Raw genomic sequence first — 25,505 nt, forward strand, 5'->3', positions numbered from 1 at the left:
GGAGGGGCAGCTGGACAGGGACACCTGGGTCTAGGACTGGGAGTGGGACTGGTGGTAGGGGAGGGGGAGGGGGGGGTCAATCAGGGCGGAGGAAGTGGCCTCTAGCTCATGACAGATCACTACTAACACACATGTTGATTTCTCCTTGAGCTGGAAATGATAAGAGGGAAAACAAAAGAAGAGGAATGCTTTGTATTATCACTATATATGATTTTGATGTAAAATTGTATGTATTTATAAGTAAAAAATGGGCACTTAGCAGCTTGAAAAGGGTCTGAAATATCAGGTAAGTTTCTCCTTGATAACAAATTGTACCTGATACACATTTGTGTGCTCACATGCTAAGTAACATCATCCAAGCTGAATGACTAACTGCATTGTGTGTTGTTACCTTAAACAATACACATCACACACCGATGTGTTCATTACCCTCAGTTAGCTTTGAGTGTGTGTGTGTGGGCTGTGTGTTGGGGGGGCGTGACTGTGATTTTATGTGCAGTTGTGTGTGATATGTGAGGAGGGGGATTAAGCTGGTTGTGTTGTTTTTATCAGAGTGCCACAGCCTGCCCTTGCGTGTGAGGTTATGTGAGCACGCAAGGTTGTGTTGGATCTTATCAGTGTGTATCACAGTACCGTAATGTTTTTTTATATATAAGTGTGTCAGTGTGCATTTGTTAGTACCCTTCTAGGCTTAAATTTAATCACACACACGCAGCCACAAATACAAACACACATACACACACACACACACTTAGATCTTTCAGTCCCAAAACATCTTGTTTATGACTCTGTGTGTGTGTGTGTGTGTGTGTGTGTGTGTGTGTGTGTGTGTGTGTGTGTGTGTGTGTGTGTGTGTGTGTGTGTGTGTGTGGAGAGTAATTACTGTAATTATCTAATGACTAATCAGTTTCACAGGAATGATTTCTTTTTTTGTCTCCAGCCTTTTGCCTCTCTCTTTTGAATAGCCTCCATCATTCTGCTCCATCTCTCTCTCTCTTTACCCCACTCATAACTTTCTCTAAAATCTTACTCTCTTTAGCCACTTTTTCCTCATTTTCCTCCCTTGAATATTCCTGCCCTCCCTCAATGCTCTTCTCTTTGTCTCCAACAGCACAGCAACCCTTCACCATGTGCTTCAGAGTCAAGTTTTATCCCCACGAACCAATGAAAATCAAGGAGGAGCTCACAAGGTAAAAGCAAATACAGAGTTTGTGAGTGAATAAGTAGATATAGAGAATTTGAAGAGAAAAAGTTTAAGAGTATCAAACTATTTATGTTAAATAAGCAAGTGGAGGATATGCCATATGAACTATTTCTTTCTCAGGTTTATCTTTGTGCTTTTAATAGTCATTAAACATCTGTTGAATTGTTCTGTAGCTTCTCATTATATCGTTCAATCGCTCGTAATTGGTTTAAAGTATGATTCCAGTCAGATTTCTACAGATGTATGTACATTATCCACACTCACAACATGACCAGAGTGATGGAAGTCCTTCAAAGTGGCGAACATGAGTCTCCATGAAGCTAATCTAAGCTAAACATCAGAGCAGTGCATGAGCAAACATGGAGGACAACACAGAGAGCAACAGTCTGATATATCAGACACAAACCGAAATGAAGTGTCTGCTGGTACTTTGACCCAAGGTTTCTGCACAGGACCTTCATTGACCAATTGTGATATATAATGTACATGCACACTTTTCTGACAAAGCGGCATCCTTGCGTGGTACGAGGTGTTTTTCTGACATCAAACAAAAACACCAACAAAACAACAACAAAAAAAGTCGCTCAGATAAAAAAAAAAGCATTTAAGGCAGGTGCTGGACCAGATGATGATAGAACTGAAGAAACAACTTGTCTAACAGTGCACAGACTTTTTTTGTTTCTTAATACGCTCATATTTTTAAAGCACTTTACAAAGAATAATTAGCAGTGACTCAGCACTGTTACACAAATTCTTTTGCAATTTGGACTCTTTTTTTAGAGGTGGAACATGTTGTAAATACCCCTCCCACCTCCCTGAAAAGGAGTACACATCATACCTCCTCTCAGATATTTAGGGATGCTGGCTCAGTAGGAACTGTTTCGTTCCAGCTCTGCTTGTATGTCAACCTTTATTTCTCTCTTTCCTCCCTCCATGGCTTTCTCTCTGCTCCCTCCTTTTTAGACCTCACCTGTTTGCTCTCCCTTTCCCCACAGTTTCAGCCCCAAGGTGTCTCCTCCCTTCCTTCTGTTGGCTTCTCTTTCCTGACTTTCCTCCCCTGGGCTCATATTGTGGTGTCCTTTTTAACTTTTGTTACTTAAAGGTGGTTTTTGCATATTGTCAGTGTCATAAATCCACTTTTTCTCACATTCCATCTCCCCTGAATTCTTCATTTTCATCAGTTGAGTTTTTCATCCATCCTCTTTCTTGCTCTCAGTCTTGCCATTGAAATTTTTTTTTTTTTTTTGTGTGTTCCTCTCCAGGGTGAAGGGTATGGCTTCAGTGGCTGCAGTCCTAAATGTTTTCTTTGGAGCCCTGAATCTCCTAGGTTTTTAAAATAACCTCAACTTTATGTATTTCCCCTTCGCTCTGACTGAAATGGCAAATCAATGGACGCACACATGCAGGACAGTCTGCTGCTGTCTGCGACTTTTCTCAACAGTGTGCTGAAACCAGTGGCGAGCACAGCACAAATCGTGTTGGATGTGCAGGCTCAGCGAGCCTGTGAAACAAGCCACCACAGCAGAACAAGTGAGCCAACCGATCTGTTCTCAGGTGCAGAGTTAGACTTAGAGGAGGGAACGGACCCAAGAAAACCATTGGAACATAAGAAGAAGAAGGACAAGAAGAGGAAAGAAGATAAGGAGCTTGAGAAAGGAGTGGGAAGAAAAGAAAGATGGAGGATAGGAGAGCTGAGAGCCCACACCCAAACTCTAAGGCCTAAATTGCAAACAAAATCATACAAGACATCAAACGCCCACTCAGTCACCACTTCTCTGTACTGCAGCTCTGGGTGCAGGTTCAGGTCCCTGAGGTGCAGGAGAGCTCACGTTAGCAAAATCCTTGTACTCACCGACATAACAGCCCGAAACAGGGTGACGAATTACAAGTCCGTTAGAGGCGCTACATCCTGTTATCTGAAACTATAATGTAAAAGATATGCACCTCTACAATCCAGACATGAGTGCTGGGAAAGAGAGGAAAAGCTAAACAAACAACGGACAAGAAAAAGTGAATGGGGAAGGTTATATAAAGATGTTGTCCCCAATTTGAAGAACTTCTACGTGGCTTCAAACTCTATAAATAAAACTGTTAAGCTGCAGCAGCAGGCTTTTCACTCCATTCAATCTTTCATGCTGCTTCTTTCACTTGAGTTCAAAAAACAAGTTTGATGAGTTAGTTGACTCAGAGGTGTTAGTGGCTGATGATGTCTGGAGCCTCCTCTGGATACTCATCAGTATCCATGGCAACGGATGTCCCCAGTATCAGCACCACTGCCATTTGTCTTTTCCTTAGTAACACAAGGCAAATCAGCATGTCAGCTGCATGACTTAAACTTGGCTCCCCAAAGTCGTTTCCATAGTAACTACAGCACACGTCTCCTTTGTATGGTACATGTTTCCATAGTAGCGCTTCTGTTTCTCTAATTGCAGCAGTGACACAATCTGCATGTTTCTACATGAAGGAATTATTTAACATAAAAAAGCATACAAACACTAAAAGTACTTATTTGCATTGACCTCAATGAATCTTTTTTAATTCCCATTTTTTATGAATGGCTTTGAAAAATATAAAAAATGCTAATAATTTTTATGATAAGTTAAATATTCATGAGTAGTAGGCCAGTTGCTTTCATTGCCTCCTCATTGATGTCCTGTGGGATTTCTCCAGCTTCGCCTTTCCTCTCCATCCACTCAACTCATTTCTGTTAGGTATTCTGCTGCTTAAAGTCCAACTGGAACGTTTAATCAAACTTTTCCTTAGTCAACATTTATATCATGATGGTTTCCCACCCAAAACTAAAGAGACATTTCTGGAAATGTTTACCCAACACTATATTCCCTGATGAATATTTGCTTGTTGGCTCGTTCTACAAGCTAAGGTGCAATGCCTCTTCTAGCTAAGACGATGACAGCTGGATGTGTGCTGTTGTTCCGAGTCTTGTAGCAGGCTGGCATCAGGGTCAGCTGTTATTGCTTTTTTGGCGCATCTGATTTGCTCTAAATAATGAATCAGAATTACAGCAATTAATGCCAAGCTAAGAGAATCATCATGAAATGGAAATGGTTGGATATGGACTGCTGGTCCATTATTGAAACGCTCTATTAAGGTTTTTATTCAAAACTCACTAGTCTTTTTTTCTATCTCTCCAGGTACCTCCTGTACCTCCAGCTGAAGAGAGACATCTACCACGGCCGTCTCCTATGTCCCTTTGCTGAAGCTGCCTATCTGGGTGCCTGCATTGTTCAGGGTGAGAGCTTCTGTAAATTCACACCGGGAGCAACCAAAGTGACTTCCCTGCTGTTAAAGCTGGACTCCGTGTGAACGCACAATTATAATAATTGATGTTAATGCATCTATCATGTTGTACATTACAGACTGTGTCCAGTCTAAGGCCACCGTCTCTCATTGCTCAACACACTCTGGATGATAACCAGATCTGCTTCTTGTCTCTTTGGCTTTGCTGCACTTTTCACCACAATTCACATAAATGTGCAGTTAACAAACTTCGATGGACACTTACACGTCCATGAAGTATCTGCCTCTCACCGTATGCAACACACGCTCACTCTTGCTGCATGCCTGCTGCCCCACCGCTCACCTGAGGGCTACTGTCACACACAGCACCTCAGAAGCCCCTCCCCCACTGCAGCATCCACCTGGCACTCCAGGGGAATTTATTGCCGTCATGTCTCCCTGTGGTGGGAGGGATGAGGTCAGAGTCTCGACGTCAGCGCTGCAGATCGATTCACATCTTTTCCACATGAGTTGGCGAAGTGAAATATAAGTTTCAGAGTCTGGACAAAATACCAGATTAACCATTTATCTAACAATCAAACCAGGCTTGTTTCATTTACTAGCTGGAGCAATCAAATGTCTGAAGTTGTAATCCAAAGTATTTAAAACACCTCAAGATTTCTGTAGACTGGTGGGAAAAGAAACAACACAGTATTTCCCTCTCTTAATTAGCAGTTACAGTTTAATGCTAAATCCCAGTGCATAACCACTTGCTTTGATATGGATTAAGAATGGAATTAGCAGAGCCGTATCATATAAATGAACTCTTCTGGCAGACACCCAAATCGCTGCAGTGTGTTAACTCTCTGATTGGCTCTTATCCCTAGAGAGCAGAGTGTAACTGGCTGAGTTATCTGGATTCAGACTATCAATGGCTGCCATGAGGAATGAGGCCAGGTCCCGACTGGGCCTTGATTATAGAGCAGGAGAATAGGTTGAGGATTATTTTTTAATTAAACTCTTGCTAAGTTTTGATTTAGCCTTTATTGTGATTACTAATTAAGAACGGATTTAAAAAAGAAATTAGTGTCTGTTTTACTAGACTGGATGGAAGATGTTTATCTATCAAGGTCATGAATATAGCCGGGACTCAGCTAGCATGGCTAATTCTTTATCAGTGTGGGTTTCCTCAACCTGTGGCCTTCCTACTTCAAGTAGCTGCTCTTCTCGCAGTGACATCTTACAAGACTTAAGCTGAGCTCTTATGCTGCATTCATTCTCCTGTCAGTCTCTCATCCCTCCACCCTCAGGCTTCCCCCTCATTTGTATATCAGAGAGACAGATGCAGAGAAAGTGTGAGACAAATAATTTGGAATTTAGCTGAACTGCAAAATTGACAATCTAGATTCAACCTGTTTGATATCAGATAGCCGTGTGTCAATAAATAGACTCAACCTCTGTACCTTTGAGTCCTGTGGTTTGCAACAACAACTTTAAAAGAATGAAAGCCAGCATCAGCATTTGAAGTGTAATGTGCAGCGTAAAGATTTCTTTCAATCTGAGGTGAGTATCCTGGATCACGTTAAACTGATAATCAAACCCAGGTTTACGTGGCACCTCTTTGATGGTCACTGACTTGCTATGGAAATGACAATATATTAAAAGTTGGAGAGCTCTCAAATACCATGTGTTGCTGTCAAGAATGCTACGTGTATCCAGAAAATGAACATTGAATCATCGAAATCTGCTTTATCTTCCCAAAATGCCAAATGCCTTCTGGTACATGATCCATTTCATCTCTAGGAGCTGAATACTTGTGCCTCTAATGAAAACTCATCACCCCGAAGAGTTTCTTCAAATCATGCTAATTTTTTTTTCTAAGATTCAATCACACGATCAAGATTTCCTGAAATGTCTTTTCCAATTATTTAACGTGCACTTTTTATAGAAATTTGTTGATGACATTTCCAGACGTACCATTAATTGCTACTTTCTGCAAATGTTCTAGAAATTCAGGTTCCCGAAATTGTTTCAGATCACCACCTAAAGTTACCTTTTTCCCTGTAATATTATCTATCTGTTACTAAATTCTATCAAAATCACTCCATGATATTCTACTAGCAATCCAGGAAACACACACGCCAGTAATCACAGCTATACTCTGGGTTTTAGTAACCAGCACATTTGCTGCTGATACAAATCTGTAAAACCAATAGTGAATAACAGCTTATAAATGATTTGATTCATATTCCAGCTTTATTTGAGACCGTTTTCACCCCTCTCCTTTCAGCCGAGCTCGGGGACTATGACCCAGAAGAGCACCCATCAGACTACATCAGAGACTTCAAGCTGTTCCCCAAACAATCCCTCAAACTGGAGAGGAAGATTATGGAAATACACAAGAACGAGCTTAGGTAAGAGAGATGATACGTCTTTTGGGGCTGCGTGTTGTCGCGGTTTCTTTATTATCAGTCGAGCATTTTGATATCGGTGACAGGCGTGGATGCTCAGTCCCGGGCTCCTCCTTTGCCAAACAGCCAGCAGACATCACATTTTTCACTCTGCTGGCTCAAGCACACAGAGCATCATGATACCCAAAAATTTGTGGCTGTTGTGTTGCAAAATGTGTTTCAGTTTTGATCAAGTTGAAAAGAAATAGAATATAACATTTATTTAGAGATGATTAGTAAGGCATGAATGACTTTTTATTTAAAAATTTGATTTAATTATTGTGTGAAATGGTTGCTAGAGTCATGTGTTTTTTTTATAAATGTCTTATGTTTCAGCTGAAAAGAAACTTCAGTCTTTATCTAATAACCCTGACATGTTTCAGGCTGTATTTGAACTTTTGCCAAGTGTGTAAGATTAACACGTTTAAACCTGGCTCAAAGGCGAACTCAGCTGTGGAATAAAACTGCAGTATATTGCATAAATGAGAAAAAGATTATGTTGATTTTTAATGCCCCCTTTCTTAGTCCTACTCTTCAGCACAGCCAGTAAAAGTTCATGAGACACTCTGATCTCTTCCCTCGGGGTGTGTGTGTTTATTTGTATCGTTGCTGCAGCTCATGAACGATGGTGTGCGGTGTGAGACTGTCACACTTGCAGCGATTATAAACATCAAAGACAAATCCTTCATTTCCCACAGCACAGAGATGCCCTCGGTCGGCCCCACTGGGTCCAACTGACACAATTAACAGCATGTAGATAACTAATGAGCACTTGAGAGAGACTTCAGGTGATTTATAAAGGTGTGTGTGAGTTTATTTCCGTAGCCAAGGGAGTATTTAATGGGTTTATACAGTCGCATGTATGTGTGCACAAGTTAAAAGTTGATTTATTTGCTTGAGGGCTGGACAAGTATAGCAGAATGCATTACTCACTGGAGTCTGCAGCACTTAGACTAATGAGCGAGGATGCAGCAACACTCGTCTCTTGGCCTGTTAATAAGTCTGTTTTCGCAGATCATCCGTCTGGGCAAATTTCTTGAGCGCTAAAAGCAGCAAACGTGTTAGAAGATTTTTAGCCTTCCTGAGCTGCACCATCACGGAGACCACAGGAAGACCGTCAGCTAACGTCACAGCAGCCACTTTCAGATTATCTTTTGCCTGAAACTTTTCAAAAACTCCTTGGTCGTGTGCTCCATTTATCGCCGTACTTCTTCCTCCCCGCCATCTCCCTCCCCCGCCTTCACTCTCAGGCAGTCCATCCATGAAGACTCACTGTTGTTAAAGCTAAGCTAGCTCCTGGCAGGGCTGCAAATAGTCCTTTGCTGAAAAAAAAAACTATGTCTGACAGAAGGTGATGGTAGATTTTAGGTTTATGAAGTGGAACATTTCAGAGCAGTGGTATACCACTCAGCACATGTCACAAGTGGACTTATGCCCCTCACACACACCCATAATAGTGATGCATGCTGAAGACACTCAAGACTGACTGCTCCTTCCCTGGAGTGATGTTGCAAATTGTAATTTAAAGAAATTAACAATGTATTTTTGTAACCAAACATCTGAGGACACACTGAAACACACTGTGTTGATAAACTTCTTCTCTCCTACAGGGGCCAATGTGCTGCGTTAGCAGAACTAAACATGCTGCAAAGGTCTCACAGCCTGGAAACATATGGAGTTGACCCTCACCCGTGCAAGGTAGGACACGCCAGAAACTGACTTGAATATCTACATAACAACAACACACAGGTACGGTAAAGTTGTACTCATCAAAGTGATCCTCATCACTAACAGTGACTATTTAAGCCCCAGGAATTGGGATTAATTCTGTTTTTTATCTACAGGCGTAATATTTTTTCTCACATTTGTCTTTAGGAGTTTGACACACATTAAACACATTTAAATGACACGACAAATACCACAAATGACAAGTACAAGAAACTGTAGGAGTATATAGCTGCAGTGCTATCGTTGACGTGTCACTTGACATTATTGATTCAATGTATATGACAGTCGCAGCAATTCATTCCCAACACTGGTCATGCAATTGTGTGGAAATCCACTCTGAAGCTTCAGTGGCTCTGCTGACAATGCACCGTATACACACTTGCTGTTCCACCCTTATTTGCCCTCAATTTGCATCTTAAACAGGTTACTAAACACATGATTGACTCCACAACATCCCAGCAGTAAACCTGAGAGCAGAAACGATGGATTAGAGAGAGATGCCGAGTGATGAAGGAAGATTTGACAGTTCTTTCATCTCTCCGCTTCGAACCTCTAAAGGAGCCACTGTTCTTGTAGATTTGTCAGGGAAAATCACTGCTTTTGAACGTAAATCGAATTCATAGATCTGATGACAGTATTGCATTTACAACAAAGCTTGTGACTTTGGTTACTATCTGATATAAGTGCTGCTGTCTTGGTGTCGATGTTTGTGATTGAGCTGTATAATACAGCTTGTTCCCACCGGCATTCATTCACTGTCAATCAGCTTGAGTGTGAAATGGGGACGCACGCTCATGTCCAGACATATCAAAGCACGCTTATCAGATTAACAAGATGTTTAATGCTAGTTACTGGAAAGGATCCCCTTCATCCGCTCATCTCTTCTCAGAGAGGGGTTTCAATTTGGTTTGCTGCAAATATCATTTTTATGGGGAACTGCAACATTATGCTTCATAATGTATGTAGATTGAGTATCACAGAGAGGAAGGAAATGAGAAGAACCCAGCAAGAGTCATTCCTCAGTCTGTGAAAGGAGGTTCTAGAGATGAAGGACAACAAAGTGCTGAGCCGTACTGTTGTTTAGCTCTAGCCTCTATCAGTTTCATGGGCTCTGTATTTTCGCTGCAAGTTAAACGTAGGGGTAGAAGTTTAAATCAGACGAGTGATTGGTGTGTAGGTGCCATTACCATGGAGATCACTGATGCCCGCTTGCTCCCCTGCTGTTGTTCCACCTCCCAGCATCCCAGAATTACCTCTGTGTGTGTGTGTGTGTGTGTGTGTGTGTGTGTGTGTGTGTGTGTGTGTGTGTGTGTGTGTGTGTGTGTGTGTGTGTGTGTGCCTGTAGGACTTCACAGGCTCCACAGCTTTTCTTGGGTTCACAGCCACTGGTTTTGTGGTCTTCCAGGGAAACAAGAGGATCCACCTCCTCAAATGGTACAAATTAAAAGGAAATGACTGTGTTTTTCGACCCCAGGCCATTTGAATGATTCAGATTTGTTTGGCTCTTGTCAATCGTTCGAACCAAAACACAAAGGACAATCAGGCCAGGTTGAAGAATCCTGGAGTATTTCTCAACTCTTAATCCTCCCCCTCCTCACTCTGTGCATCTTGTAGTGTTCAGTGTAACATTTATATATAGAAAACAAACGTTAGATTTGTAGGATATCCTGTCACATTATCTTAGCTAAACGCAGCCTGACAGTGGCACCAGTAAACAGGGGTGTAAAAATGACGATATTTGACTTCACTTGTCAGTACGGAGCATTGTTTTTAAAATCAAAGTGTAACAATGAAGTGCTGAGCTCAGTTTAGTCTGCTCAGTTGAAACTGGATACTTCTAGAACAACTCAGTGTGTGAGTCACCAAAGCTGTGAGACAGGCTTTTACTTGCAATGTCAAAAGACATTGATGATTTTATTTTGTCGGTTGGTTGTTCAAAAACATTTACCACTTTCCAAGAGGTAAATGTCATGTGTTGTAGTTATAAGCTGAAGAAAATAAACCTGTTCTCCATTACGTTTCTAAACTGTTTGTGGATGTTCTTCTTTTAATTTTTTATGACAACTGTTTACGTGCATGTTTTTTTTAAAAGTCCTAACAGTTTTTTTTGTCACAGGGCTGATGTCAGCAAGCTGAAGTTTGAGGGGAAAACCTTTTACGTCATCGGGATTCAGAAGGAGGTGAGTGCAGCATCCTCCGGTGTACAGCTTCTTCTGATTTTATAAAGGCGAAGATGAAGAATGACATGTGATGCGTAGGTTCCTCCTCAACTGTGGAGTTTCTGTAACACTGCAATCATTACCATGTTGACCGGTTACACCTGAACCTCAACATGTGGACTTTCATTTGGATTTACTCCCGACCTTCTGCGTGTATTCTCTTCACCTTTCTTCTCCTTCCTATCCTCTTCTTCATGGTTACATCAGATAAATGTACTATGAACTGTAGTGTTTGTCTGCGTAAACCTGTCCACCATCACACATGCACTGTGTATGTGTGTCACTGTTTCAGATCTCCTTAACAGGCAGGATTCACTGTACCAGGATGGTGGGTGTGTTATGACTAACCTCCTCTCTGCCATTGTGTCGACTCATGTTCAAATATAAGACTCCTTCACCCGATAAAGGCATAAAATGTGTCCTATTTGATACATTTGCATGAGCTATCACTAAGAGACGAGGTGTCTTGTATTTGGAGCACATGCCTCATGCACCTCCAGTGTTGATCATCGTCTCTGCAGCTGATTCGAGTTCATTCTCCCCCATATTTGCGTATATTTGTTTTGTGACGACCGCAGCTGATTGTGTCTGACATTGCTGATTGACTCACACATGAAACCCTTAATGATTCAGTTAGAGGTCTCCCAGAAATGCTCATTACTGCAGTTAAACCTGGGCTGATCTCTAGTCCATCCAGCCAGAGCGTGGATCAATCAATCAATCAATCAATCAATCAATCAATCTCATAACTCTTTCCTTCATTACAGAAGCTTCTCTCTCATTTCTGCTCAATCTGTCAGTCTGTCTGCCTGTTTGTCGACTCATGAACGGCTGAAGATGCAGTTTTATCTTTGTGTTTCTGTCTCTTCTCTCTGTGTGTAAACATAGTCATCACTGGTGAGTAAATGATTAACAGTAACAACATTAAACACGACTGGACTTACAACCCTAAATCTGACGCCTCTCCCCACTGTCCCGTCCTCACCTCACTTCACCTGTGAGTTCGGGGAAGTCTTTGTCCGTGTCTATTTATTTGACTGTTCAGTGTTGTTTTTGTATTTCTTTGTTCTGTAAGTGTGTTTTCTGTTGTGTCCATGCCCAACTAGCAGGAAATGTCCCCACAATATTAGCTAATACTCTCAGGGGGTTCTAATAATGTCTTAATTAAACAGGTTTTAACCAAGAGTTAAATGAATGTTTTAGGGGATGTTTAATCAAATTAATGTGCTGGTAGGGTTTAATGCTGATATAGACAAAATGTTTATGACTGCAGCACTCAGTTATTTATGAATGTTTAAAATTACACATACTTTTGCTTCAACAATGTCCCTTATTCAGAATGATGCAGTGAAACGTTCTTGTGTGCAAAAGCATTTTGCGTGACAGGAACATTATATCGAAACATCCTTAAAACATTCTTTAAATCCAAATCTTTTCTTTTAAGAGATTATTAGACATTGTAGGTTAGCGAGTGTTGTGGGAATGTTCACAAAACACACAACTCTGACCGGCCCAGCTAAGAAGTCAAAGAGATACATGAATGTTTTCATAATGTTCTAGTAATGTTAAAGTATTTTTCATAAAATTTGGTGACAAAATTTGTTGTTTTTTTTTCCATGTGTGTGAAACTTGCTGTCCTGCTCTGAAATAAGAACATTCTAGCATCAAAAAGTTGCTCCTGAAATTCTGACCCAACAGCTGAGTGGTCCAGGTTCGTACCACAGAGGCCCACTGGTTCGGTTCCGGACTGTCAGGCCTTTTTCAGCACATTTTCCTCTCCATCAATCTATGGAAGGCTTTATACCCCCCCCCCCCCCCAAAAAAAAAAGCTTAAATCATTTTAGGGTGTGATGTTACCATGGTGATTATCACCCTAACATTTTTAGAATTTTTTTTTTATAGAATATTGTTCCTAAGACAGACAAAAACGAACAAATAACAACAACAAAAAGAACCCTCTCTGAAAACACTACTAGAACTTTGCATGATAGTGTTCACAAACCATTTCAGAAAAAGATGTTTCTAGCAGGTTAATGAGCTCCTTCCATCTGACTGTTTTTCTGTTGGTGTCTGTTTTAATGCTGCTTTTAGGGTCTACATTTCACTTCTCTGTCCTGTGTCCTGTTACTGTATCAAATGAGTTTCTAAGCTTTACTTCTGAGTAAACTCGATTATGCAATATTTTCGGTGCATAATCTAAATTTGTCCAAGTCCTGTTATGTAGACATTGTGTTCAGTCTGGTAGATTCTTTGTGTATATGTGTGTGAGTGTGTATTCAACGTCCATGTCATTTTTTTTTTTTGTGTGTGCGTCTGCTTTAAGGATTATTATTGGTTTCTGAGCTGATTCTGTATTATCCATCACTGCATGACCTCACTCTTCGCCCTCAGCACCGTTATTTAGCTTATCTGTCCCACTTTGAGCTGACGGCAACTTTTGATTTGCTCATGATATTCAAAGGCAACAATTTGAATTCCAGTGTCATTTTATCGCTGTTTAAGTTGCAGTCAGAGCTGTACATTTTAGATATCATAGTTCTAGAAGTATAAGGTTCCAAAGTGGGACCAAAAATAATTTGTTCTCAAGTTCTTAACACGCCTGCGACCATGTATACACACACACACACACACACACACACACACACATGGCTGCTGCAGAACATGTGTGTAAATCACTTTGTAATCAACCACATACCTGATACACACTGATCCGTGACACAGAGGGGGCTGGGCAATACAGCTGACGGAGCCACTTTAGGAAGGTCAGAGCACAACTTTAACGTCAGGTCTTCTGGACCCATTCATGATTTATATATTTCTTTTATTATAAAATGTATCATCAGTATGTAACTCCTTACTTTTTACTTTCCATCCTATTATTGATCTCCGGCTTCCTCTTCCTCTCTCTGTCACTGTCTACCGCTGTTGTAGAGCAGAATTGATTTGGTGTCTCATATAACCAGACGCACACACACATGCCTGAAAACTAGACACTTACAGGAATATACCCCTCCTCCAAGCCCATAAAAACCTTGTTCTGCATCTACAGGCCCTTAACTCTATGGCTTATCTGTCTCACATCTTGCTTAGCTTACAGCTTTGGGTCTGCGGGTTAGCATTTGCACAGCTCCCTCTCATCGTGTTCAGCACATTGTCGTCCTTGTCCTTATTCACATATTTCAGTAATCTCATTTCTTGTCTTTGCTGTCGCTCTCTTTCTCTTTTTTTGTCCTTCTCTTTGCAGAAGAAACTGGTGTTGACATTTCATACCTCGACGCCTGCAGCGTGTAAGCACTTATGGAAGTGTGGCGTGGAGAACCAGGCCTTTTACAAGTGCGTTTGCATGTATATATACATATTCTCTCTCTCTCTCTCTGTTTCTCTCTCTCTGTTTCTCTCTCTCTCCTTTCTTCCTTCCCTTCCTTTCTCCCTTTATCTTTTAAGCAAATACTACTTTCCTTAATGTTACATTCCTGCTCCTCTATAAAATATGCTGCCATCCCTCAGTGGGGAGCAGCTGATTGCTCCGAGGTCACTGCTCTGGAATCAAAAGAAGTGTGAGGTGATGCCAAGAGTGACAGGAGCGGCGGTATCTCCCTGGAGCTCATTGTCTTCAAACACGCAAGATCAACACGAAGGACGTTCTTGTCCCCTAACAACATGTTTATTCCTCCGACTTCAGTAACGAAGATGGCCTGAGCTTAAAAAGTATCAACTGGGCTCCAAATATAATCTTGAGAAGAGAGTCTCTTTGAACCCAAACGATAACTTGACAAATCAACAACAATTTGTCTACAGCAGAAGAAGAGCAGAATGGAACCTGAAAAAATGGCTACAATCTGTAATTCCTCTGTGTTGAGATGTAGGTGTCGTCATAGTTTTGGGGTCTTACATCAGTTCAAGTCTAGTCCTGACCAATCAGTATAGAGCCTCAGCCAGCAGCTTTTCATGCCCACTTTTTCCCACTATAAAGTCCTGCAGGACAGCAGCTTCCTCTTAGCCAACATGGAAGAGAATTCCCTTAAAATGAATTGACCTTTGATTTCTGAGGATGATTGAGGGACACAATCAAAAGCTCCAGAGCAGTTGTTGGACCTCGCGGCTGTAGTTTTCGGTTCACTCCAGGCTATTCAGTGTATATCCACAGACATCTTTTTGTTGTTGTTTTTGTTGTCACAAAAAATTGGAATAAGACAACCTTTTTTTCCCCCCCAAAATGATGAAAATAATCAACTTGAACAAAATTTTAGTCCAGAGGAGAAGAGTTGTTCCCATTGTCCTCCTCATTGCTTTACTGACTGTGCAAGTTTAAATTTGAATGTTTTCTGTTTACTTTAATTGCTATCTATTGCATTTTCTGCTGCAGTATTGCAACATTTCCCCACATTCGTGTCATCTTCTTTTTTTTTTAAATAAAATAAAAAGCTTACAAAAGAACTACGTGGCTCTAAAGTTAGACAGTGTTCCGGGAAGAGCTCCTGCATGTTTAACCCTGCTTATTGACTTATTAATGACAGCAGCTCATGTGCCTCTGTGAGGCAGATGGGGGGGGATTGGATGTCGTCTCCGATGTCAGACAAGCATCAGAGCTGCTTAATCAAATCAGGGTGAATTGAGTTTGTAAATGGCAGCCAAGCAGAGCTTTGAGAACACACAGCTGAGGGGAGTAGATGTTTGCTGGCCCCACCGCTGCCGATGAAAGACCCTCAACCAAACGTGGAGGTTTTTATGCAGTGTGAAACAGACCTGGTTTACATGCCCACTAACATTTCCCAATTATTCAAAACATTACACTCTCAAGTGTAATTGTGTAAACAACACTTTCTGGTTGGATTTGTAGAATTTGATGTTTTTCTGTATGTAGCATTTTCTCTTAAATGCATGTGGTATGTGCCAATATTAGTACGTTTTAAGAGTTGTTTTTTTTTCTTTTTACGGGTGCAGCACGTTCGCATCTGGAGTCAGCGTTTTACGCTCTCTTGCTGCGTGTAAATGAAGGCAGTGACAGACATTGATACACCTCCATACCATGATTATTCATAGACTTGTCTCAGCACCAACAGTCACTCAGCAACAGTGATGAAGAGTACTGTATACAAAGTCATAAAATCAAGAAGAAGAGAATGAATGATTTGTTCAGTGTTTGTGCATCAGATACTTTGTCACCATCAAGCTCTTGTCGTCTTTTTTGTTCTCTTTCTTTCTCTCTTTCAGGTGTGCAAAGTCGAGTCAGATCAAGACAGTTTCCAGTAGCAACATTTTCTTCAAAGGGAGCAGGTTCAGATACAGGTGAGTTCGTTTTCACTAGATTTCATGTCTTTTTTTTTTATTGTGAACAGTCACTGTGATGACAGAATTGCATGCAGAGGAGACTTGATATTGCGAGGGAGAAACAAACAAGAGCCACAGAGGTGTTCCACGGACAGCTAATGGGGGATCTCATTTAAAAACAAGTCCCATTTGCTTCATAAAAACAGGAGATGAACAAACATCTCCTCCTGTAAAGTCTGTATTTTGTTGGTCCCAACCGCCGTCCCAACCTGCCCCTCATGTGATATCGTTGAACTAGGGAATTGTTAGCCCCACTACAAAATAGAATCTTAGCCCTTATTGAAATATTGGTGTCTCTGTGGTGACGCCATGAGATTTTATCACATTATGGCCACCGCCAACTAATGTAGAGTTAAAAGTTCATGCAGGCATTTTCTATGACATCTTCGTGATTTATTACGAGTGACAAAAATCAATGAATCATATCAACTTTGTCCTAGTTTAATGACATTAATCCCCACAGGCACATCCAGCACTTCCCCTCTTTGTGCACTAGAAACTTCATCCAACCTGAAATTGGTTTATAATATTTATTGACCCTAATATCTCAGGAAATCCTGCACATAAGCCTGGTAATGAAGCCATGCCCGGCCCTGATTCTCCTCTCAGACAAAGCTCTTTACTGGGTTTATAGTCTGCTGGTAATATTTTGATTTTTTTTTCAGCAGCGTAAGAGCTCAAGAATAAGTAGTAGCATGTGGTGGACTTTGTTCTGGAATATGGTAATAACTGATAAATAAAGCAGAGCAGATTACAGTGGATCTGATGTTCAGGGATCCCTCTTCGTACAGCATATCTTCAGTATAAGCCCATATTTACCAGCACGCAGTGTGTCACTGTCCTCTGAGCTATAGATTGAGTGTCTACCTCCCTAGATGTTTCATTGACTCACCAATTTATGACTGAGCCATCAATCTCAGCAGTAGACTCATGGGTGGCATAGTGGAGCCTGCTGGTTTGAACAAAGTCCAGAAACTCCAGTCAACCAACATTCAGACTAATGGAGCCGCTGACGCCGCCGGCAGGAAACAGGCCGCCCAACAAACTGCACGAGTACAAGAGGAAGTGCAAGATGGTTGAAAAATGACACTCTCTTCTTACACAAACCACTGCGGCTGTTGTCTGTAGCCAGGATGCTTGTTCACTACTGGGTTTAAAGATAAAGACACAGACGAATAAAAACATCAGGAAGGTTTCAGCAGCCATTACAAGATTTAATTTTAAGGTACAAACACATCTATCTAGGACCTGTGGAAGTACTATTTATTCCGAAATATTTAACTTGTGTCATTGTTGGACAATAGTATTACTGCAGACATGACTTCCGCTACAAGGTCAAAAGGCCCTGCACACAGTATTCCCATTGTAAAGAGCTCAATTAGCAGGAGCTTGCTTTTAAAATGGGGAGATTTTCAAGAATTAACCACGATGCCCTAAATTGATGCCATATTTTCCTCTTACATCATTGTTGGGGATGCTTGAAGACACGTGTCCCTCAGCAAGTGACGTGTATGACTGGATCGCAATACTTCTTGGTGTTTGTTTGCTCTTTTATTTAGCGCCATCGTCTCTGATCCAATCGGCCAAGACACACTTTAAAACCCAGACTAAAAGTCCATCTTCTAAAGATGTTTGTGATTAAAATGTAATATCGGTATAGACAAATACAAATTACTGCAGTTGAACTATTGCCTCCTGGTCTGTGTCTTTCCAAGTTTGTGAAATATGTGTTTGTCCCCGTCAGTGGACGAGTAGCCAAGGAGGTGATAGAAGCCAGCTCTAAAATTCAGAGAGAGCCACCTGAGGTGCGCCGGTAAGGACAAGACCCGGCAGCATCTGAAGCAGAAATAATCTCATTATGCAAGACACAACAAATGCACAAACCTGTGTGTGTGTGTGTGTGTGTGTGTGTGTGTGTGTGTGTGTGTGTGTGTGTGTGTGTGTGTGTGTTTCAGAGCCCAGTTTGGTCAGAGTAGAAGTTTTAACTCCCTGAGCCATAAGAACCTCATCATGAACATGGAACCACTGGTGCCTGCACTGCCCTCCACCAATGAATATGAAGAGACAGCCACAGAAAATGGTAGGAGGACCCTGCTTATACTTCACACACACACATTCACACACCCATGTCCTTCTTCCGCAGACCTCAGGACAGTCACATGGCTTCTCCCATGTGTGGGATGCAGCAGACACACATGCAACACACACAGACGGAGTGTTAATTGAGCAGCTGATGCTCCCATCCCTCCATCAGTCTCGTCTCCCTGGAGACACCAATTGCAGCATACTAAAAATACCCTTCCCATGATCCTCCCTCAGGATACCACCATGTCTGTGTTTGTCCATGTGGATGTGTGAGTGTTTTTACAAAGCAAAGCCCCTTTGTGACATCACGGGAGCTGAGATAAAGAGCTGGCTTAGGTTATAATGAGGGAAACTCAATTAGAAGCTATTCATGTGGCTCCAAACGGTTGGTTACTTTGTTTTTACATGCAGCCATTGCTTGTTCATTTGTCTGTAGATGGATGTGTGTGAGGTCAACAGGTTCATAATATGAATGCAAGTGGAGCACATCCATACTTTGCTATCGTCTCAATTTGTTGTGTGTTATACCACGTGTGTGTGTGTGTGTGTGTGTGTGTGTGTGCATGCAACAATATGTGCAATCATCTTTTCCCATGATCCATTTTTTTCTAATTTATAACATTTTTAAGGGCTTTTCCTCATTTAAAATTTAGTAGCAATTTAATTATTTGCAATAAACCAATACATATTTGAAGGCGGCACGGTGGTGCAGTGGTCAGCACTGTCGCCTCATAGCAAGAAGGTTCCGGGTTCGAGTTCTACCTCAGGCACCGGATCTTTCTGTGTGGAGTCTACATGTTCTCCCTGTTCCTGTGTGGGTTCTCTCTGGTACTCCAGCTTCCTCCCACAGTCCAAAGACATCAAGAGGGGACGAGGCTGATTGATACTCTAAATTGACCGTAGGTGTGACTGTGAGTGTGAATGGTTGTCTGTCTACATGTGTTGGTCCTGTGATGGACTGGTGACCTGTCCAGGGTGAACCCTGCCTCTCACCTGAAAGCCGCTGGGATAGGCTCCAGCCCGCAGGACCAGCATCCCCTCAGGCAGCAAAAGAAAAACACTTCAGGATTCACACAAACAAGCAGACTGACCGAGAACACATGATGCAACAGACTACACAGTACACAAACTTTATTTCCCAATAATTTGTTATGAATGCTGAAGAAATGCTTGGAATTTCCAGTTTAGAACTAACTTGATTTTCGGTGCGAATATTTCAGTCTCGGTGAAAGAAAAGCCCAAAATACTGGTTTAATTTTGTGACTCAAGTGATGGGAACATTATTTTTCCACTCATGTTGTTGTTTTCTCACCTGAGGATACAGTAAGGATTTTTGCATGTTCAACTGACCTGCTGGAGGACTCAAGGTCACCATAGGAACGGATTAAAATAAAAACCTTGGCAGTTTACCAATTACAAACTGTCTACCTGCATCTAGTACAGAATATATTCATGTTTTTAGTCGACATTCCAGGAAATTATTTTGAAACTCTGATATAATGAGGGTGGTTATTCTTTCGCTAACTATGGAAACCTGGATTAGCCATAGAGAGAGGAAAAGATCTTTCGGTACTACAAGACATAATTTGCTCCAACACTTTGATTAATTTATCGTCACAAGATGAAACATCTTTGGTAGCCAATAATTTACTAGATTGTGGAAACAAGTTAGATCTCAGGGCCACAATTTAGTCAAATTAAGAAAACAAGTCAAATCTTTTGGCTTAAAATCAGTAAAATGAAAAACTTTCTATTGTATGAACATGAACTTATAAAATTGTGGGAACAAGTTCAATCTTGCCACAAACAATTTTTTCTCTCTGCTCGCTCAAACCCTGTAGCTGACGCCACCCTCCCGGCTGAGCTCGCATCACTTTCCTCTTCACAACAACGAGGAAAATAAGACGGCTGTCTGGTTTATGGCTGAGTCGAGCCATGACACATCAGCGACTCACCTTCTCAGAATGAATTTATGTCATCCATAAACGTATTCACAACACACTGGGTTTCAGTATTTCCCTTTGGATGTGTTTTTTCTTTCTTTTTTTTTTTGCGCATGTTCCCGTTACTCCCAGTCATTATTCTCAGTTATTATTCCAGACACTCTCCACTGCGACCTGTTATCAGATTGAAGCATTAATCTTGTTGTTAAGGAGAAGAAAGCAGGCAGGAAGAGAAGAGGATAAGTTCCACAAAACACCATGAGAGCCAGGGTGGAAAGACATGAGGGTAATATGAGACGGGAGCATATTGGCAGTATGAGGATGAAGAGGAGCCTAACAAGTGGAAGGGAGGAAGATGATCAGGTTACGGAAGACAGATAAAACTAAAGCCTGACAGAGGGCAGCTTGCCTAATTAACATCTCTTTTTAACATAAAGATTTGTCCTTTGCAGCAATAAGTTCAGTATATTTGGATGGTCATCGGGAGGATTAACTGTCAGCAACATGGCAATGTCAGTGAAATGGATGTGAATGTTTGGATGTTTGGATGCTGCGAAAAGAAACAATGCATAGGTTTGAACATTTGGCTCACCTGCGTTAATCGTCACATATCCTGATGCAAGACATGCCTCCCACCACCCAGTACAGCAGTGTTTTAGACCATGTACTGTGTCTGAATACCTGTCAGTAGATAGATATTATATATGCATATGTATATGTGTATGTATATGTGTATGTATGTGTGTGTGTGTGTGTGTATATATATATATATATATATATATATATATATATATATAAATAAAATGCACAGTGTGAATCAGATCAGGTACAGTGTGTCACTGTGCCCGATTCACACTGTTAATGCCGTTCACAGTGTTAAAGTTGTTGGGTAAATCTAAAACAAGATTCTGAGCATTGAGGGTCAAACGTTCACCTCTTCCTGGATCCCATAATGCACCTGGTTAATGACATCACCACCTTGGAAAGAGCATGTTGTATTTTATCTCGTCTTTCCCTCCATCCATCCATCTATGCATACACCACTGGACATGACCCTTTGTCTTTCACGGATATGAGGTCCTCCATCTCTTATTACCTAAGTCCCCCTCCCTCCCTTCATCCTCTCCCTCCCTTCATCCTTACCCTCCCTCCACCGCCTCCTTCCTCGCACTGGTGCTGACCCCAGTCGTTCTCTTTAGGCCTTCACAATATGAAGTGCAATCACTGTCTTCTGACTTGTGATGGACTTCTCCACTCTCCTGCCTCCTCCGTCTGAATTTACGAGCATGTTCTCTCTTTTCTTTCACCTGTCTTTCTCATTCTTTCTTGTCAATTTCGTATCCCCCTTAACCCATTTGGAGGAAAATCAATTTTGTCTTGGCTCAGGGTCAAAGATCTCTCAAACAGGATGTGGTCATCAAACAAAGAGCCTCAAGCTCCACTGATAGGATACAGGCTGCGTGATGCCATTCAGTTTGAAAACACCTCGTTTCCATGGTTATATGCTTCCCAATAAAGTAGTCAATGTTTAATAATTCATCATCTGCAAAAAAAAAAATTAAACCATTGTAGCCATGAGCCATCATAGAAATATTTAAGATTTTGCATTCCTCCAAGTTTAAGATCCGATTCAAACAGATCAAATGCGATCAAAATCAGTGAAATGCTTTATACATAAAAACCTATAATTAATATAATGCATGATTAATGATATAAAAGAGGGACAAGCAATTAATGACTGAAACAATTAATGACTGAAAGTCATGAATAAAACACCCAGGATATGATCAGGAATGACTTTGATCAGAAGAGTGATTTTGAGAAGTCACAACTGTTTGTTTCCAGAAAAGTCATGACATTACTTGAATGTAACACCGTAACCCCCCCCCCCCCCGAGATTTTCCAAATCGTATCAGACCAAATTAGATCACATTCTGATCTCGAAAGTAGTCATTTCACCAGAGTCATGTTATAGTCCAAAAGATATATCCATCTTTTTACCATCATTTCTTTCACAGGACACGGGATTAAAACTGGGAAAAAAATATTTTTCATTTCATTGAACCTATACGAGAAAATCCTGATGCAGCATGCCAGGTCATTCCACGGCAGATGAACGCTAGCAGCACATTCTCTGTTCCTTTAGTCTTTAATCAAGAGGTGGGAACAGTCAGCAGGTTCCTGCCTGAGGATCACAACAGCCGGTAGGGGAGCAGCAGCTGAGATATCTGGGACAAGGCCATGAAGGGCTTCAGGAGTGAAGTAAAAAATCTTTAAATCAATTCGATCAGCTATTTAATGTGTTGATCTATTTATTTTTTGCATCATAATCACAATAAATGCCTTGTGTCAAAAGGCTCAGTCTTACCTTGATTTGGAAGATGACATGTTCACGGAACACACCTCAGTCTTCAGCCAATTATAGGACTTATCTGAAAGATATCTAACATGGATAACCGCACATTCCTTAGAAAATATACTGGCTTATTTTTGCACTTGACTTCTAGAAATCTTGGGTTTTAGCAAGACACCTGTACGAGACAAAGTCATTTTCATGACACAGCATCTGGCTTCCCCTGCAGCTCCTGAGAAAACTGGAGAAAGTCTGTGAGGCGTGATCTTCTCCGGCAAATTCAAATCTTTTCTCATTTTCCACTGAGATGCTTCCGTTATGTTTTAATGAGCAAATCTGTGAACGAGGGTGAACCTTGATAGTTGTTGTTCAAATATATCTCCACCTTTTTGAAAGTCAAAAACAGATGTGCTGCAAGGACATGTGGATAAAGTGTCCTCCGCGTCAAGGATCTCTGTCTATATTCAGAGCTCTAATCTCTGTCATTAGAAGGGAAACAGGAAGCTGACCCAAGTTCAGCGCCGACCTTCTTCTGTTTGTGCAGCTTGTCCCCTTCTTGTCGACAAAAAACATCCAAATCCACACATGCATCATCACACACACATCTTGTGTGTCACATTTGAGGTTTCACCCACTCTCCTGCAATCAAAAACACGAGATAACATTTAAAGGTTAAAATGTTTCCTTTTTTTCTTTAAAGTAAAAGTGATACCAGGCATCAGTGATACCACAGAAACACACAATGTAGTGAAAAACCTCAATAAATAAGTCTGATAGGTGGAAAGATAAAGCCAGACTTGAACACAGGCAAAGAAAGTGATCCCCATCCCATCCTGGTCAGGCTTGTCTGTAATCACAGTTAGATTAGCTGCCCCTCTCCAGTCAGGACCACCTGCTTATATTTAGAAACTGCAGCTTTGGGACTGATCTGCCTCTAATGCCCCTCTGCTCTTTGTTACCATCTCTGGCATTCACACGAGGCTCTTCCATGTCTGTGAATCAGAGACAGAGAATGTATCTGGACTGTGTCTCTCACTGTCTCTCAAGTGTGTGTGTGTGTGTGTGTGTGTGTGTGTGTGTGTGTGTGTGTGTGTGTGTGTGTGTGTGTGTGTGTGTGTGTGTGTGTGTGTGTGTGTGCCAACAGCCGGCAGCCCGGTCAGTCAACGTGGAGGTCTTAGAGCAGACAGCTGAGGTTTGCCGTTAGACTGAGTGATGGAAGTGCTTGAGCACAGAAACAGCAGCGATGTTGGAGGAGGCCTCATGCAGTGCAGTTTGGAGTTGGGTGTAAGCAGCCAACCTGACAATGGTGACCAGGAAGGGGGACTCGGGCTGGACATGAGTCCAGAGAGACTGCAGGGTAAGGAGATGGAGGCAGCACAAGCTGGGCCTCTTGAAGTTTTCCAACCAGTGGAGGGTTCAGAGGAACGGGCAGCATCAATAGTGATTGCCGAGGCCTTGAGGTGCCAGGTGAAGATTACAACACGGCGTAGCCTCCATCTACGCATAGCCAACCACACAGCACGGGATGTTTATGTGCGACTGGTGGGACGTGGGGGACGCATCGCTGGAACCAGTACAGAACATCAGGGGATTGCACTGGAGCAGAGTAAGACAACACGGCAACTATAGAGATATAAGAGCCAGAGATACAAACTGCTGCCCACATTCAATGAGTGAATCTTGAGTTTCAAGTCTCCTGAAGTTTCATCAGCTTTTAGTGAAGTTTGCTTGGTTTTCAAGGACGAAAGCACAGATTCCATGGGTTGTTGTTTTTTTTCCAAAAAAATACTAAGATGGACTTGAATGTAAGGAATAGTTTATCCCTGCAGTCGGATTGCCTGATTTGTTGTGGCAACCACCTGATGCAAACTGTTGGCGCGATCTGTCATCCGGAGCTCTAGTGTCTGGGTGTGTGTGTGAACAGTATGGAGAACTCACAAACTGTGACTGTATTTGATTCTACGAAATTAAGCCTCAGCATTACCTCTACAGTGATGGGTTTTGTTATGTAGTTAAAGCGCAAGCAGCAGGCTGTTTGAAAACGGGATGTATGAATGATCGTCATGGAGGTCAGCTCCCGTAACTTCAAATAACCAGCTTTAATTAGAGTCATTTTAATGTTTTACTGCTCTTAAGGTTTTATGGGGCCTTTTATTTAAGAAGGAGGTTTCCTGATTGAAAAATATTCACAAGGGCAAAGAAAAACTTTTTAGGAGACAGCTTTATATAATTGAAACCCCAATAATGTACTTTATAAGGTCTTATATCAATTAGTTATTGTGTGGGGACGAGTCAGTACAACATTCTTAGTTTTTAGTCAGAAATACTGATAATTTCACAATGTATTGCTGACTCTTAACCATAATATTCAGATTAAGACTTGTTTCAGGAACATAAGACTCAGTGGTGGGGTGTCCCTTTGCCAGCTGGACTCATCTGTTGGCACATTGACACTCTGTTGAAGTGTCCTTGAGCCTGACACTCAATCATGTTATAGATGAAGCTGCACAGCTGACAATGATGATCTGCTTTTAATCTCTCGTGCATCAGAGGAGTCAGTCTGCAGTTACACTGACATGTTGCTGAGGTTCGACTTTGCAGTAGTTTTGACATGTTAAACAAAACATCCAGGTTGCTCATCTCTAACAAAGCTGATGAAAAATACGTTGAAAGTCATTTTAAAGCGAGACGATAGGCTTGCTGACATCCAGTATTAAGACTGTAAAAAAAAAAAAAAAAAACCTTGAGTGTCAGAAGTTTTATGTGCTACTCCGGGTGGACAAGTTGAGTTGAGGGTTGGCATCCACCTAACTGGAGAGGAAAAGAGTGGAATAAAGAGACGGTGGAGTTAATAACAGGTGGATCCCTGCACGTTATCTATTGCAGATAAATATATGTTGGAGGTGTTTTGTGATGATGTGGAGTTTACATGACAGAGATATATGACTCTGTCTA

General features: G+C 41.5%; 1 protein-coding gene across 3 annotated transcripts in view; it reads left to right on the plus strand.

Annotated features, from left to right (window-relative positions):
* The window catches only part of frmd3 (FERM domain containing 3), a 51,885-nt gene that overhangs the window by 20,628 nt on the left and 5,752 nt on the right, over positions 1-25,505 (plus strand). For all 3 annotated transcript variants that reach the window (XM_086206306.1, XM_086206304.1, XM_086206305.1), the window contains exons 4-13: positions 1,112-1,190; positions 4,357-4,454; positions 6,732-6,855; positions 8,502-8,589; positions 9,965-10,053; positions 10,736-10,799; positions 14,083-14,171; positions 16,053-16,127; positions 17,914-17,982; positions 18,125-18,249. In XM_086206306.1, coding sequence (XP_086062432.1) covers positions 1,112-1,190; positions 4,357-4,454; positions 6,732-6,855; positions 8,502-8,589; positions 9,965-10,053; positions 10,736-10,799; positions 14,083-14,171; positions 16,053-16,127; positions 17,914-17,982; positions 18,125-18,249 — 900 coding nt within the window. The remainder of the gene's footprint in view (positions 1-1,111; positions 1,191-4,356; positions 4,455-6,731; positions 6,856-8,501; positions 8,590-9,964; positions 10,054-10,735; positions 10,800-14,082; positions 14,172-16,052; positions 16,128-17,913; positions 17,983-18,124; positions 18,250-25,505) is intronic.

This window comes from Aulostomus chinensis, chromosome 6, assembly GCF_037954235.1.
Source record: "Aulostomus chinensis isolate RoL2024-O1b breed Wild chromosome 6, RoL_Achi_v1.0, whole genome shotgun sequence".
In the NCBI taxonomy this organism is placed as follows: domain Eukaryota; kingdom Metazoa; phylum Chordata; class Actinopteri; order Syngnathiformes; family Aulostomidae; genus Aulostomus; species Aulostomus chinensis.